General features: G+C 35.2%; 5 protein-coding genes across 5 annotated transcripts; 1 reads left to right on the top strand and 4 right to left on the bottom strand.

Annotated features, from left to right (window-relative positions):
• Window positions 1–337: 337 nt before the first annotated feature.
• LOC145744923 (lactadherin-like) lies at window positions 338–1,107 on the bottom strand. Its single transcript, XM_082562895.1, has 3 exons — window positions 969–1,107; window positions 649–821; window positions 338–475 (listed from the first exon to the last, which is right to left on the bottom strand). The coding sequence occupies exons 1-3, from the start codon at window positions 1,105–1,107 to the stop codon at window positions 338–340; spliced, it is 450 nt and encodes a 149-aa protein (XP_082419021.1).
• A 637-nt stretch (window positions 1,108–1,744) lies between these two features.
• Window positions 1,745–2,597, bottom strand: LOC145746065 (uncharacterized). Its single transcript, XM_082564249.1, has 4 exons — window positions 2,462–2,597; window positions 2,210–2,335; window positions 2,003–2,116; window positions 1,745–1,900 (listed from the first exon to the last, which is right to left on the bottom strand). Exons 1-4 carry the CDS (start codon window positions 2,511–2,513, stop codon window positions 1,812–1,814), a joined length of 381 nt encoding a protein of 126 aa, XP_082420375.1. The 5' UTR covers window positions 2,514–2,597; the 3' UTR covers window positions 1,745–1,811.
• Window positions 2,598–5,645: 3,048 nt separating this feature from the next.
• LOC145744652 (uncharacterized) lies at window positions 5,646–11,041 on the top strand. Its single transcript, XM_082562556.1, has 9 exons — window positions 5,646–6,486; window positions 6,550–6,660; window positions 6,737–6,822; window positions 8,324–8,439; window positions 8,503–9,162; window positions 9,237–9,476; window positions 9,543–10,012; window positions 10,085–10,307; window positions 10,513–11,041. The coding sequence occupies exons 1-9, from the start codon at window positions 6,323–6,325 to the stop codon at window positions 10,651–10,653; spliced, it is 2,211 nt and encodes a 736-aa protein (XP_082418682.1). The 5' UTR covers window positions 5,646–6,322; the 3' UTR covers window positions 10,654–11,041.
• A 573-nt stretch (window positions 11,042–11,614) lies between these two features.
• On the bottom strand, window positions 11,615–12,883 carry LOC145745399 (uncharacterized). The gene is made up of 2 exons (XM_082563461.1): window positions 12,468–12,883; window positions 11,615–12,360 (listed from the first exon to the last, which is right to left on the bottom strand). The coding sequence occupies exons 1-2, from the start codon at window positions 12,571–12,573 to the stop codon at window positions 11,858–11,860; spliced, it is 609 nt and encodes a 202-aa protein (XP_082419587.1). The 5' UTR covers window positions 12,574–12,883; the 3' UTR covers window positions 11,615–11,857.
• Window positions 12,884–13,002: 119 nt separating this feature from the next.
• On the bottom strand, window positions 13,003–14,087 carry LOC145745400 (uncharacterized). Its single transcript, XM_082563463.1, has 2 exons — window positions 13,775–14,087; window positions 13,003–13,702 (listed from the first exon to the last, which is right to left on the bottom strand). Exons 1-2 carry the CDS (start codon window positions 13,887–13,889, stop codon window positions 13,209–13,211), a joined length of 609 nt encoding a protein of 202 aa, XP_082419589.1. The 5' UTR covers window positions 13,890–14,087; the 3' UTR covers window positions 13,003–13,208.
• Between the last annotated feature and the right edge of the window lie 95 nt (window positions 14,088–14,182).

The raw sequence follows: 14,182 nt of genomic DNA, 5'->3' as shown, positions 1-14,182 counted from the left end.
AATCTCTGTCAGTCTGTTGTTTTGCGAAGCAGTCTTATACGTTTAAGTTAACTCTTCATATAACTTTGTGGTTTAGATTAAACTTCTGTTAATGTTTTGCGTTCTGACTAACTTGTTTAAGGTTTGAATGAATAGTTTATTATTTTGTAAACAAGTTTGTTATTACTATTGAGGATAAACGATAACAACACGTATAATCTTTCAAGCGGAACATTGTCACGTCGCATAGATATAATATATATTTATTTTTGGTAAAATATTTATAATAACTTAAACATACAAGGTCAAAAATTAGAAATATTAAATAAAATATATTTTGATTGTAACATTATTTTAACTAGCATGTTAGTAATTCCACTTTAAGGTTGGCAGGTCTGTTAAAATTTCTTGGAAAAAGTCGAACAAATCTTGCAACTATTGGCTCAGGAAAGTTGTTGAATTTGTAGCTGTTGTTGTCGACATTTCCTTGGAAAATCTCAAATTTATTTGTTAAAATTAAGATTGTTGTTATTTCAAATATGTAGCTGACTTGCGTTTTGTTTTCTTTATTGAAAATTAAATAATTTTAAGTTAAATATTATTAGAAGACGGGAAAGGCCGTTGGTTATTAATATTTTTGTTAATTACTAGAATATTTAGTTTATTTACCAAATCTTTATCGTCTTGTTGAACGAACTGTAAATTTTCTGTTGAGTTTCCAAATGCTATTCTAAAACTTTCCACCCAGAATTTTTGTACCGTCAGAGGCCGCCCTTGAGTCACAATTCCACTTAAACTAGTTGGTGAACTTAGGTCAATTTGAATCCACGAATCGGGAAGACCTAAAACGAAATAGTTTTTATATATAATTACAAAATTTTTTTGGTCAATTGACCCTACTACTTACGTGATTTAAAAAAAAAACGTTTTAAACAAATTATTAACTCAGTTTTCTTGTTCATTAGCTACTTTTAGTTAGTTCTATTCACCTGGAGCCCAGCACCCTGCACTGCCCTCTTCTGGTTGGTTATCCAGCCTCGCAAAATGGGGCAAAACTCGTTCACTGAAGCTTGACTTGGCTGTCATCGAACTGTCGGGGATTTCCCGTTTCGTACCCCGACCCCGCATCGTAAAACTTAAATAAAAATTTAGAGTTTAAGTTTGCAAGGTTTTGTTAAATTTAATTATTTACCTCTGTCTTTATTTAGCAATTCAAATCGATTCAATTTACCTAAAAACAAAAGATTTTGTAAAACTTTATCTGCAGAGCTTAATTAAGTTAAAGTTCTTACTTTGCAGTTGTTGAATATTTTCCTTAATTCTTTACAATTACATTTGGTTCAAAAGATAAAACCGTGCAAAGAACAGAAAATAAAATAAAGGTAACTTTTAAACTCATGTTAAAGATTTGGTTGGTTTTAGTGTTGTGGGAATATTTATAGTAAGGAAGCGAAAAACGTGGTCCGACAAAAGAAACATTAATTAGTAATTAACATTTATGTAACCTAATTACAAACGGTAATCACTCTTAGTAAGTTTCTACTTTCTAGAACTTTAGACAGCTTCACGTCATTGCTAAATTTGGTTTACATGCGAGTTAAAATTCTGAATGCAATGATTGTAATAAATTTTCAATATATCTTCTGTTTACTTTACAAACCTTTTGTAACATGCTGGCTTATTTGCTTTTTTTAATATATCACCTAAGCATCTACTTATTTATTTGTTTAACGGAGTAACTATGCACTTAAGACTATGGTTTTACTAAAATACAGATTTTATTTCAAATTTATAATTTGTACAAAATTTTTTTTCAATCAACAATAATAAGTTTAATGTTGGGCAAATAGAAGTGAGAATATCGACAATGTTATCATCACGGTCAAACTTCTTTTCATATTTTCTGACCCGTTGCAAAGATCTAAAAGCAAAGTTTCGGTGGGGTTAAATTTATTCGTTATCACTGGGTTCTAGGGTGAATTTCTAGGGAAATTTTTAGGGTGAATACCCCCTCCCCAATTACCTGTGGTGCACGACCGCAGATTACAAGGAAAAGACTCGTCGGCCCAAGTATTGCAATAAGCTTCCGTATCAGAAGGGGCACAGGTCCGTATAAAAACCAATCTTGCCTGCGTACCTGGAATATATTTCTTAAGTTTAACTTTCTGAAAGTTCAGTTGTTTTAAATAGCATTTAGTTATTTTACCAAAGAAATATATAAGTTATTCACCTTCTCCATCTGTAACACCTAAAGTGCCGGACAAGCAATAATCATTTTCAGGTGGGCATTCTACGCTTTCTCCTTCACACTGAGTTGTGTTTAGGCTGTTGCAACCAAGGCAACTTAGAGCGTCACCTAGAAATTAAAATGATATTTGCGTTAACAATTAAAAGATGTCTACGTTATTTGGCACAAGTAAATTTCAATTATGTAGTTTTTATCTTTATCCCATTTTTATATTTTTTGTTATATGGTTTTTACCTCTAGCTGATAACAGGCTTATAACCAACAAACTAACAAAAAACGAAATCATTTCAGCAACTATAACTTAAATAACCACGAAAATATCTCAGACTTAACTTGAAATGACCAAAACTTTTAAACTAAACTGTCCGGAATGAATTAAACTACTAACAGCCACTTATTAATATTTTTCTTTTTATAGCAAACTTTGGCATTGTTAGAGAAGTGTTTGGGATGGTCTACTTGATTTTTTAATCATTTTAAGCTGACCAAATAAATAAGTTTGTTTTAATTAAGGTTTTTAAACGCTAATAAGGCAAATCTAAGTTCATAAAAATTAATATTTTAAGCAATTCTTTGACGTAAATATACTTAGTACGCAGCTTAAATATGGTTTCTTGAGTGCAAACTGGTCTCAACTTGTACAACTTTATCACCGCATTGATGTTTATCACTTTATCCTATTGTTAAGGTTTTAAGTTGTAGATGATCTTTTATTAATAAACCAAAATAGCCTTGACAAGTACCCCAAAAGCATACGGACCTACCCTGGTTAAATTTAAGTTATTTTGGGGTAATAATGACCTTGCAAAATAGCCCAACCTAGTCTTCCTAAGATTGTTTTTTTTTTTCAAAATGGCGTCGTAATTATTTGTGTATTAGTTCAACAAGTCCAAGTAACTTTAAATTCTATTTATTGTTTTAAAATAACATTTAAATTTTTTGTTGTATGCAAAAAATATTATTAATTTTATTTTGTAAATTTATTAAACATTTGACCGCTAAAAAGCAAAGGATGTGACATATTTGCGTCAACAAAAATTTTCAAATTGAAACGTTTATTAGTGACGTCACCGCGGCATTTTTAAACAAGTTTTTTTAGAGTGGCGGGCATTTTGGAAGTGGTACTCGACATATTTTACCGTAAGTCGACTGGTTTGCTTATTTTTTATTTATTTAATGCATTTTAATCAAACTAAGACTTTTTAAGCTACTTTATGAGCTTTAATTGAGTTTGTTTTAAGTCTGTAAGTTATAAGTCTGTAAATTAAACTGTTAAAAGTAACTGTCAGACTGTCCGACTGTCATCTGGCAGACAGTCAGACTGGCTGCATGCTTCTGTCTGATCGTATAATTGTTGTTGCTGTTTTTGTCAGTTTGCCTGACCGTTTGTTTAACATGCTGACTGACAGTCAGCCAAAAAAAAACAACATTTGACATTTGTTGCTAGTTTTTAATTTTTAAAAATTGTTTGTCAGTTTGTTTTCTAACATGCAGACAAGTAAACTGTCTGACTGATTGTAAAGTTAAGTGACATTCTGACACTTTGTTGCTAGTTTAAATTGATTCAATTATGGTTTGATTTTGTATCAGAAGGTGAGCGGGTCAACACACAGACACAAATAATGTTTATTATTAATAACTAATTGTATAAATAAAACTCATCGGGGGTTTTAGGTGATTCAGGGTTCAAGCCCCACTGCTTGTATTTCATATAAACATTACGATTACGTTTTATTTTAAGTTTTTTGCAACTCTGATTCTAACATACCAAATTTTAATTCATTAATTAAAAGATCATACTTTGTATTTAATAGGTATTTGCATAAGTGCAATCAGATATAAAAATAAATTATAAAAATATTTTACCAAATTTTTTGGTTAGTTTTTGATTCTCCGTTTTATAAAATTAGTTGTATATTGGTATATGTAGCTAGATTGTTATTGTGATTCAAATTTAATGGTTTTTGTTTACTTAAAACCACATTTACAGCTATTATGAAAGATCCTAATAAGATTATAAGTTTGAAGTATTTTGATTTAATTTGTTTAATTATGTTGCAAAGTTACATTTATTTGACAAATTATTTACAACAAAAAGGTTAAAAGCTTTCTTGTTTAAATAATTAAAACTTTTTAATAAAAGTTTTTGGTTTTGTGTTGTTTTGTGAACTTCGGTTCAACAAAATTTTTAGATTCCATGTAAAATTTTAATTAATGATAATGTTTTGTTTAATTATAAACTTATAATTAGTACGGTTCACTGAACAATCATGTGACTGTTCATGGTTCAATGATTTAATAAAATTTATTTTTTATGATAAAATGTGGGAAAAAATATTTGTTTAATTAATCGGTTCACTGGTTGATCGACGTTCTCTTTTTATTATGACGTCATAATTTGTGTGATAACCAATTTCTCGCCTCAATATATTCATGTGAGAACACAATTCTTTGTGACGTCGCACGAGCCCATGTTAAGTGCGCACGCGCGTTAGTAGCAATGTGGTGACGTATAATTGTTTACAATGTGATGTCACATTCGTTTTTATTGTAAGATTAGAAGTCGTTTGTTTTTTGTTTATTTCTAGAAATTTAAAAAATCAAAAATATTTTAAAAGTTTCAAATTCTTCGAAGAGTGATTACTAAACAAAAAGCTTTATTATAAAGACAATGATGTTACAGTGACGTCATACACAACAAGTGCAGATGTTCAACTCAAAAGTTTTTTTCTTTTGTTAAACTTTTTGTTTTTTTAACTTCTACGAAACGCGTGTTGTTGCGTAATCCTACGTCATAGAACCCCTAATTATGACGCCCGATTAATCTCCTTTAATCTCGGATAATCTTGTTTTGGTTCAACCCAAAACCTTCTAAATTGTGACGTCATAAAGTTTTACGAGGTCGAAATTAGGTTCAACTTTAAAATGAGGTTTATTGAACCTCGACGCTTCTTGTGACATCATAAGTAACGTGACGTCATAATCGATCGTTCTTTTGTTTCTCGATTTTATGGATTTGGTCGAAACCTTGTTCCCACCCGTCACGTGATCAAATAAAGGTCGCTAAGGGCAACATTTCACCTGTAGTGTGACGTCATAACCAAATGTCGATTGCTTAAATATGACGTCATAGTTATTGAGGTGACGTTTGTTTTAACACATTCGTGTTTTAGGGCGCCGAAATTTGATTAGAACGAAACAATGCTTGTGACGTCATAAACACGACTTTTCAGCGCTAATAAATCTGTTTGTTGGATTTGGGTTTGTTTGGTTTAAATTGTTGCTGGATCGGGAAATTATTTTAAAGTTGGAAGCCAGAGTTTTAATCCTCGACTCACATGCAGTGAGGTTTGGTTTAAAAGTTGAAGGTTGGTTGAAGGTCGTATTAAGTTGGTGATTGTGGTTGGTTGCCCTTCTAATTGTTGGAACCTAGTTGAAGCCATTTTAATTGAACACGATCGTTAACTTTCGATAACAATGCACCTGTCTTTGTTTTCTTTTGTGACGTAACAAACGGCGCGAGCGAAAAAGTGCGTAGAGGCGTCAGCGAAGAAAGAGAAATCGTTGAAATAGTGACGTCAGGTGATCACGACGTCACATTCAGTTTTGAACAGTTATAACAATGACGTAATAGAGTATAAAGATGTGACGTTAAAATGTTAAGGTTGATGTCGTAATAAATAGCATTGTGACGTAGTAAAACTTCCTTATTAATAAATATCCGTCAGATTAAAAGTTTTTGTGGTAGTTGGATCTAAACGAGAGTTCCGCGGGAAAAAAGGGGATTTAACGGCTGAATGCATACGAGAGAACGTTTATTACGTATGTGAGTACGTCATTTGTTTAAATGTCCGGTTGCATTTGTCATTATTAGATACCAAGTAGGTTGGCGAATTAGTTTGTGCAGTTTTAACAGCAGACAGTAAATCATAACAGAAGTCGTTAAAAACGTCATAAAGTAAAATGTTTGATCGCGCAATAAACTGGGTCAGCTTCTAACAGCATTTAATCAATATAAGTGCAGTTAAGGCTTGATTAACCGAATTTTGATTTTAGATTTATTTTCTTAATCGAGTAGAATTAAAAATATTTAAAATGACTGATTCTGGTTTTTCTTCGGCTGCCTCCAATCGTTCAGCTTCCTCCATTCAGAAACCTTTAAATGAGATCGGGAAAACTTCATCATCTTGCGGGGTTTCGGGCCTTCCAAAGCCGTGTTCGTTCTTAACGTCCGGGGGTCGACCTGTTATTCCAAGCAGGTAAGTTAAAGTTAATAATGAGGATAAAAAAGTTGATTTAATTTGGTTTTATTTTCGTTCTAGGTTGTTGTACGGGCGCAATAATGGTGGGTATTCCCCTGGAATATATTCCCCTAAAGAGAACATGTCCCCAATGTCAAGTTTGGCCTTCGAGTTCCGCGACCTTAACACAAGGTTAGTGACGTCACAGCATGTACTATTACGTCATTGATGACGCTGTAACATGATTTGTAATAAGAACTTTGTTTAGTTTGGAGACGGACACACCGATCAAGCGACTTTCACTTTCCAGTGTTTCCAGTTTGGATTCTCCTTCTATGACGTCACAAGGCGATCGTAAGTTATATAGAACAAATTTTAAATATTGTTGACAAAATTATCTATTACGTCACAAATCAGCTGTCGACCATTTGGTGACTATTACCATATGTTACGTCATAATATATTCACATATGTTCTAGAACAATCAATTATCGACGTAACAATTACTACTTAACTGCGTCGCGACATGCAGACAATTTTATGCTCGAACGGATTGGGACGTCATGATGTGTTACAATTAATCGAAAGCTTCGTAGAAATTTGAATTAATTTCTCTTTTGACATCAAACAAATATTGTGTCGTCACAAGGCATATATTTAAACGTTATGACGTCACAAGTCCGGGCACGTTAGCGTCCGAATGCCACATGTCGAGACAAAACTTTAAATTTCGCGCCACCAACAATTCGTGCGTGAAAATTTGCGACAATAGGTTATACAGCGGTAAAACTTTTGGTTGTTAAAATTTGCGACAATAGGTTATACAGCGGCAAAACTTTTGGTTGTTAAAATTTGCGACAATAGGTTATACAGCGGCAAAACTTTTGGTTGTTAAAATTTGCGACATACAAATTAATGACAAGATCGCAGTATTTAACAGCGCAGTATTTAACAGCGCATTATTTATTGGGTTGTCAGGTTTTTATATTTTAAAAAATATTTTCATCTTGTTACTAAACTTAATTTTTCCTAAATATTTATTAAGCCCACACAAATTCCTTTGTGACGTAACACGTAACCAAACACGACGAGATTCCAACCGTCGATATTTAAACCGCGCGCGTTCACTCGTGTGTTTCGATTATGACGTCACATTAGTAAAATCTTCTTGACATTAATCCTAAGTTTAATTTAAGAATTAAATTTGATTTTCAGAACGTTTGAAGCTAATGACGTAACAATACGCTCAATTATTGTTTAGAAGTTTCCACTAAATTGTTGTTTAGAAGTTAAAGTTTGTTACGTAATAATAACACAAGTCCATTATAGCACTTTATGAAACATTTTAATGGACGCTCTCTTATTATGACGTCATAACTGACAAGTAACTCGAACCCCTTATTAATTGACGGCGGGAAACGGACGCCTTGTATTATGACGTAACAAAGCTAATCTATTTAACTGAACTTCTTCCTGGCACGTGTGGCTCAGGTGCGATATTGACGTAATGGTGTACATAATGACGTCACAACCATACTGTCTAGAACAATGAAGGTTACCGAGATATTAATTGTCTTCCAAATTAGCTCCAGACTTCGGTTTGTGACGTCACCAACTGTGACATCACCCACCGAGATTGAGGGGAAATTAGGTTGATGACGTCATAGTTGAGATATATTTAATAAATTGTCAGATGATAAAGTTAGTGAAGAGGTCAGCAAGCCAGGAGAGTTGAAAGTTTATAACAAACATCTTCAGAATGTGATCAACATTTTTAAACCAATCAGAGAAGGTTCTAATTTTGTTAATCTTTTATTCAATTTTAAATATTAATTATTTTATTATGATGTCACAGAAGGATGTTTTGTGGATGCGTCGCCTTTGAACGAACAAAGAATTCACCACAATGAAAATTATTCCTCAGAAAAAAAATTTATCCGAAAGTTTCGATCAATGTCAAGTGTGGGGAAGGTAAGAAATTAAAAAATGTTTCCCTTTAGTTTGGATTTTATTTAACGAAGTTTACAATTTTAGTCTCGCTTTCGCTTGAGGGCGATCAACAGCGAAGATAAGGAAAATTGTTTATCCTCAAAAAAACAAACTTTCACCAAACTTAAATACAACATGGATGCTTCACCTGGTGTGGGTAATTCCCCCTTAAGCCCCCTTTCCATGGCCCCAATTCGTCGTATGTCGGGCCTCGTGATGTCACCCATGACGTCATCACCCATGCCAAACTTTACTTCGATGACGTCAGCGTTTAGTGCAGTCAACCATGACGATGATGAAATAGATGACTTGGACCAGGAAGAGCTTTGTAAAATTGCTGAGGAGAGACTCAAGAGCGACACCACGCGTCGAAGAGATGGAACCCCCAAAAAGTCCCAGGTTCCAGGAAGAATTGCTTCCCTTACTGCCCGTCCCTCATCAACTGTCCCTTTGTTTCGTCACAAATCATCGCCTTCTATGATTTCACCGATTAAATATCGAGCCAACAAACGATCTCTCGATTCCACAAACACCTCGCTCAGTGGCGCCTGTAAGCGGGTAAAATGTGAGGAGGCAGGTAGCCGCAAGATGGCGTTCTTGTGTGGTGACCGTAAAGTGAAATCAGCTGATGCAGTTTTAATTCATTCCTCGCCAATCTCTTCCTTGAGGTCAAGTTTCCGACCTATATCTGCCCCTGCGCAGCTTGTAAGTATAACCTTCTTATTAATTGACCTCAAATTCTAATTATCGAGGTTTATTTAATGACGTCATAATTTCAGCTTTATGAGGAAGATGACGCTCCTCTGACGCACTCCCGTCTCTGCAGCACAAACGATTCAGACGAAGATGTTATTATGATGTCATCAGAACATGACAAAAGCAACGAGCGCCTCTTGGAGACGATGATGAGTGAAAATGTTGGTGACATCACAAATGATATGGGGATTCCCCCTGTTGGCATGACTGGTCTCCTTAGCAACCCTCTCTTGTTGTCCATGGATACTTCGATACCTCACGTGGTAAGACATTGTTGTCTTGACTTATGTATTATGCAATTATGACGTCACTAATAGATTTGTTTACAGGCAAAACCTCGTGAATTGTTCCGGTCCCCATCCGCTCCTCCTGTCGTACCTTCCCGGTCCCTACTTTCGACCAGGAGGGCCCAACTTAATGGGGAAACCCCCTCAAGGAGACGTACTGCAGTGTCTGATGACGTCAGACCCATGCCTGAGATTATGACATCACAAGAGGAAGAAGGAACGTTGAACCGATCGCGATCTTTCAACGATATCGACATCATGAAAGCTGTTGACCTTGGATCAGAGAACGACAACTTGATCGGGGACTTCAGCCGCTCTTGCAGTTTGGTAACAGTTCAGGGAAAGCACCAGGATTTAAAGTACATCAGCCCGGAGACTTTAATGGATTTAATCGATAATAAATTGGATGTAGGCTGCTTTGAGATTATTGATTGTCGTTATCCTTATGAATATGAAGGTGGTCACGTGACCAATGCACACCATATATGGCAAGAGGAACAACTCCATAAAAGGTAATTTACATTTTGAAATCTAAATTTAAAACTCCACTAAAATAAAATTTTAAACCTTATTTTTTGTGCTAGATTTTTCAACAACCCCCAACCAATGTGGGCTCAGGGGGGTTCGAACTACAAACCCCCGGTTCTTGTATTTTACTGCGAGTTCAGCTCAGAGCGAGGACCCCGAATGGCCCGGGCGATCCGGAACAAAGACCGGCAAGTGAACCGGTATCCCCACTTACACTACCCTGAGGTTTATGTGTTAAAGGATGGATATAAAAACTTCTTCTACAGTGAGAACACCAAGGTATATTTAATTTTATGTATTCATCCGCCGTTTAGTTTAAATTAATTGTTTTATTTATGTTAACTTATTTAATGTTGCACCACTCTACTATATCACCCTTATTAACCCAAGGTATTCATCCGCCCATTTATACCACCCACATTAACCAAATGTATTCATCCGCCTATTTATACCACCCTTATTAACCCAAAGTATTCATCCGCAGACTTATTGTGACCCCCCAACTTATCGACCAATGGCACACGCGGATTTTACGCGCGAACTTCGAATCTGCCGCGTTAAAAGCAAAACTTGGGCCGGGGAGAAAACAAAATGTGGCCTCATCAACCGACTCAAACATCTATAATCCCTTTATGACGTCATTAGCAGGAAAGCTACATCTTCTGATGTCCCCCTTAATGTTTTGTGCCAAATATTTATTTTTGCCGCGGAGTAATTTTTTTAGTTGTGACGTCACAACCTCAACGTTCGATTTCTTTCTTTGTCAGGGCCGTAGGTCAATTGCGCGAATTTTTATATGACGTCATTATGCAGTTTGTATGACGCCATTAGGTTAGTTTAGATTTGTGTGATTTGACTTTTTCTTCCGCTTTCTTTCAAGCAAATTCTTTTATTGTTCTTTTATGACGTTAGAATGCAAAATGAGCGCGAGTGACGTAACATTTTGCGTCGGTGCTACTATTATGACGTAACAACCTAATAATAAGTTGGGTGACATTTTAATAAATTTTGATTTCTTATTTTTGTTTTCTTCTTAATTTGACAAAAAATTTTAGCGGATTGATTTATTTAAAATGCGAAACAAAGTTCAGATTTTTGTTATAAAAAAAAAGTCAATTTTCGTCAGTTTAAACTTCCGTAAGAAGTCGCTGTGGAGTCGTCAAGGTCATCCAAAGCAGTGCAAGTCTTTTCATAAATACAGCAAGTCAATATGAAAGCAACTGAGCCAAATATCGCGATCAGGGGTCCATAATTCACCCAATATTCTGTTCCTATGTAGACTTCCATTTTTACGTCATATTAAGCCAACAATTAAAGAAATTAGCATATACCCATTCTAAATAAAAGTTTATTTATTATTCTGGCTATTCACTTAAACAACTGCATACGTCACACACAATATAAAAGCTCCTGTTATTCAACTATCTAGAGGTTCTAAACTGAACAATATGTCCCAAGTTACTTCCTTTATGACGTCATATCGGGAAGCACTTCGTCGTGTGGCCCAGAAATAGCAGAATGTTGTTAAAACATAGGAGATATAATATCTAGTTGCTAAAGTTTTAGAGTTACATTTAAAGAATGTATAAAGTTAATTTTTAGTTTATTGTCTTAAAAGTGCGAAGCTCAAACTATACAGAAACACTAAATAGTATTGCAGATTAAAAATAAGTAAAATAAAGGTAAAAAGTAAAAACATGCAATATTTAAAATCATTTTGATTATAAAACTTTTTATTATTTTTAGATACTGTCACAGAATTCATCATTATGACATCATAGGATGTGTATGTGTCCCGATTATTATGTAATTTCATTCACTTTATAATCTCATTTCTTGACTACATCGTCATAAGCTGGAGGGGGTCCTTCACCCGCATATGGGGGGATCGGAGGGTTTACTGGGGGTTGAGCTTGGTTCATAGGGGTCACAGGGTAGGGGGGAGCTTGGTTGGGATATTGTTGTTGATTTTGATAAACATTTTGTTGGTAAGGTTGTTGATGGGGGTAAGGAACTTGACCTTGGGGTGTATTTTGTTGAGGGTAAAACCCGGGGGTGGGTCCTGATTGTTGATATATCATTGTGGTGGGATGGGTTGTCCCCGTTGTTATGGGAACAGGTTGTTGTACCACGACAGTTGTTCCACCGGTTTGTTGTTGGCGCATCCTTCTGTGCATCCCAAACCCAATGATGAGAAGGGCAAAAGCGAGGAACATAAGAATGGGACCAGCTGCAAATATCCCGATAACAAACATCGTAATCCCTCCGACCAAGAACAAAAATCCAAAAATCCACAAAACTGTTGGGCAATGTTGTGGGCATTGCTGTGCACCTGTAAGAATAATTTAACTTTAGTTAATCTGGTCAATTATTAAAAATGCAACTTTTTGTTTAGGTTCAACTTCAATCCACAGAACATGATAAAAATAATAATCTTACCTGGCTGACTTGGGGAGACTTGGTAGGTTTGGGTTGTGTAAGTACTGCCAGGTGGTGGCGGTGGAGGGCCTCCTGCTTGCATACTACTTGGGGGAATGTGGGCCATATTATAAATATTCGACAGAACAACTCTTGTTCGTGATGCTCGTTTAACAAAGACAAAAAGAAAGTTGCGTAACACACTTTATAGGTGTAGGCAGTTTAAGTTTAATATCTATAAATAAGTAATTTTAGTTAATTTCTAAACCACTTTGTTAAGGTTACCTCACTTATACATCGACCTAACTTTGAACTATGTTAACCACAACGAACCTAATGGAACGTAATAATAAAAATCCAATAAGTAATAAAGCCATGTTTTAACATTCGAGAGAAGTTATGAAAAAAGGTATTTGTTACGTCATAGCGTATCTGTCTGCGTTTTTGTTCCAATTACGCGTTTAAAAATTTTAAAAGTGTTTACTTTGTGTTTAAACAATGTGGTTCTTGCATTGGGCTCTTGGTTTAAATGGTCTGATCAAAATTAAACTGCAAATAATTTTCTTTAAATTTTATTAAAACATCATAAAACACAAAAAAAAATTTAGAGCATTAAAAAGAATAAAAATGAACATGCAAGAGGTTTGAGCACCATTTAAACACTAGCCCCGATTTGTTAAGTTACAGACACGAATACTGCTAAACAAAAGTGCATTAATTTCTTAGACCAGCAGTGGCCCTGAATTTATTATTTTTGTAATTTTATCTCTTGACTGCTTCGTCATAAGCTGGAGGGGGTGCTTCATTCACGCATGGGGGGATTTGAGGGTCTACTGGGGGTTGACCTTGGTTTATAGGGGTCACAGGGTAGGGGGGAACTTGGTTAGGATATTGTTGTTGACTTGGGTAAACATTTTGTTGGTATGGTTGTGGTTGGGGGTAAGGTACTTGACCTTGGGGTATATTTTGTTGGGGGTAAAACCCAGGGGTGGGCCCCGATTGCTGATACAAAACTATGGTGGGTTGGTTACACCCTGCTGTCATGGGAACGGGTCGTGCTGGGTTAGATCTTTTCGCAAGTCTTGCCTGCATTACTCTTATGCCAACTCCCAATGAGATTAAGACAAGCATAAGAAAAAGGAATATGGGGAGAACTGAATATAGATCCAATGCAATCATGGCTATTCCTGCACTAAAGAAAAATATAGCAAAACCAAATAGAACAATTGAGCAATGTTTGGGGCATCCTGTTGTGGCTGTAACAAAAATCAACGTTAAAAGTTGGCACAATTGATAAGTTTGGATAAAGTGTTAGATAATAAGGTCACCTGGAATTGGGGTCACTCTGTAGGTTTGGGCAACATGAGTGTTGCCACCAGTGGGGGCTAAAGCAGTGACGTGGTACCCCACCGCTGGGTTGTGGTTTGGGGGAATTTGAGTCATTTAAGTCCCAATTATTTGTTTCTTATGTCATGCTACAATCCTATCTGCCTGTAAAAATATTAGTTAACTGTATATTGTATTGCCTGCAAAGTGATTTGGTGTTAATCTCAAAATAAATAAACTAAAATTTAATTAATTTTATGTTCTTTAACCTGAAATAAACTTACTTAAAATACAAATCATACTCAAAAACACTTCACGAAATACTTAAAATATATTTAAAACATTGCAATTATATATGTATTTAACAAATGATAGATTTTGAGAGAACTTAAGAAAAAGGGTTTTGATAT

The sequence above is a fragment of the Corella eumyota genome, chromosome 3, assembly GCF_963082875.1.
Source record: "Corella eumyota chromosome 3, kaCorEumy4.1, whole genome shotgun sequence".
NCBI lineage: Eukaryota > Metazoa > Chordata > Ascidiacea > Phlebobranchia > Corellidae > Corella > Corella eumyota.
The sequence above is the reverse complement of the archived record's forward strand: the minus strand, read 5'-3'. Positions and strand labels throughout refer to the sequence as shown.

Coding starts and splice junctions, on each gene's coding strand:
- LOC145745400 (XM_082563463.1), bottom strand. CDS start 13,889: ATGACTCAAATTCCCCCAAACCACAACCCAGCGGTGGGGTACCACGTC. Junction 13,703..13,774: donor CAGAGTGACCCCAATTCCAG/GTGACCTTATTA, acceptor TTTTTGTTACAG/CCACAACAGGATGCCCCAAA.
- LOC145745399 (XM_082563461.1), bottom strand. CDS start 12,573: ATGGCCCACATTCCCCCAAGTAGTATGCAAGCAGGAGGCCCTCCACCG. Junction 12,361..12,467: donor AGTCTCCCCAAGTCAGCCAG/GTAAGATTATTA, acceptor TTATTCTTACAG/GTGCACAGCAATGCCCACAA.
- LOC145744923 (XM_082562895.1), bottom strand. CDS start 1,107: ATGCGGGGTCGGGGTACGAAACGGGAAATCCCCGACAGTTCGATGACA. Junction 822..968: donor TGCAGGGTGCTGGGCTCCAG/GTGAATAGAACT, acceptor ATTTCGTTTTAG/GTCTTCCCGATTCGTGGATT. Junction 476..648: donor AACAAGACGATAAAGATTTG/GTAAATAAACTA, acceptor AATAAATTTGAG/ATTTTCCAAGGAAATGTCGA.
- LOC145744652 (XM_082562556.1), top strand. CDS start 6,323: ATGACTGATTCTGGTTTTTCTTCGGCTGCCTCCAATCGTTCAGCTTCC. Junction 6,823..8,323: donor TATGACGTCACAAGGCGATC/GTAAGTTATATA, acceptor ATGATGTCACAG/AAGGATGTTTTGTGGATGCG. Junction 10,308..10,512: donor TCTACAGTGAGAACACCAAG/GTATATTTAATT, acceptor ATTCATCCGCAG/ACTTATTGTGACCCCCCAAC.
- LOC145746065 (XM_082564249.1), bottom strand. CDS start 2,513: ATGATTTCGTTTTTTGTTAGTTTGTTGGTTATAAGCCTGTTATCAGCT. Junction 2,336..2,461: donor AAGCCTGTTATCAGCTAGAG/GTAAAAACCATA, acceptor TTTAATTTCTAG/GTGACGCTCTAAGTTGCCTT. Junction 1,901..2,002: donor TCTGCGGTCGTGCACCACAG/GTAATTGGGGAG, acceptor CTTTGCTTTTAG/ATCTTTGCAACGGGTCAGAA.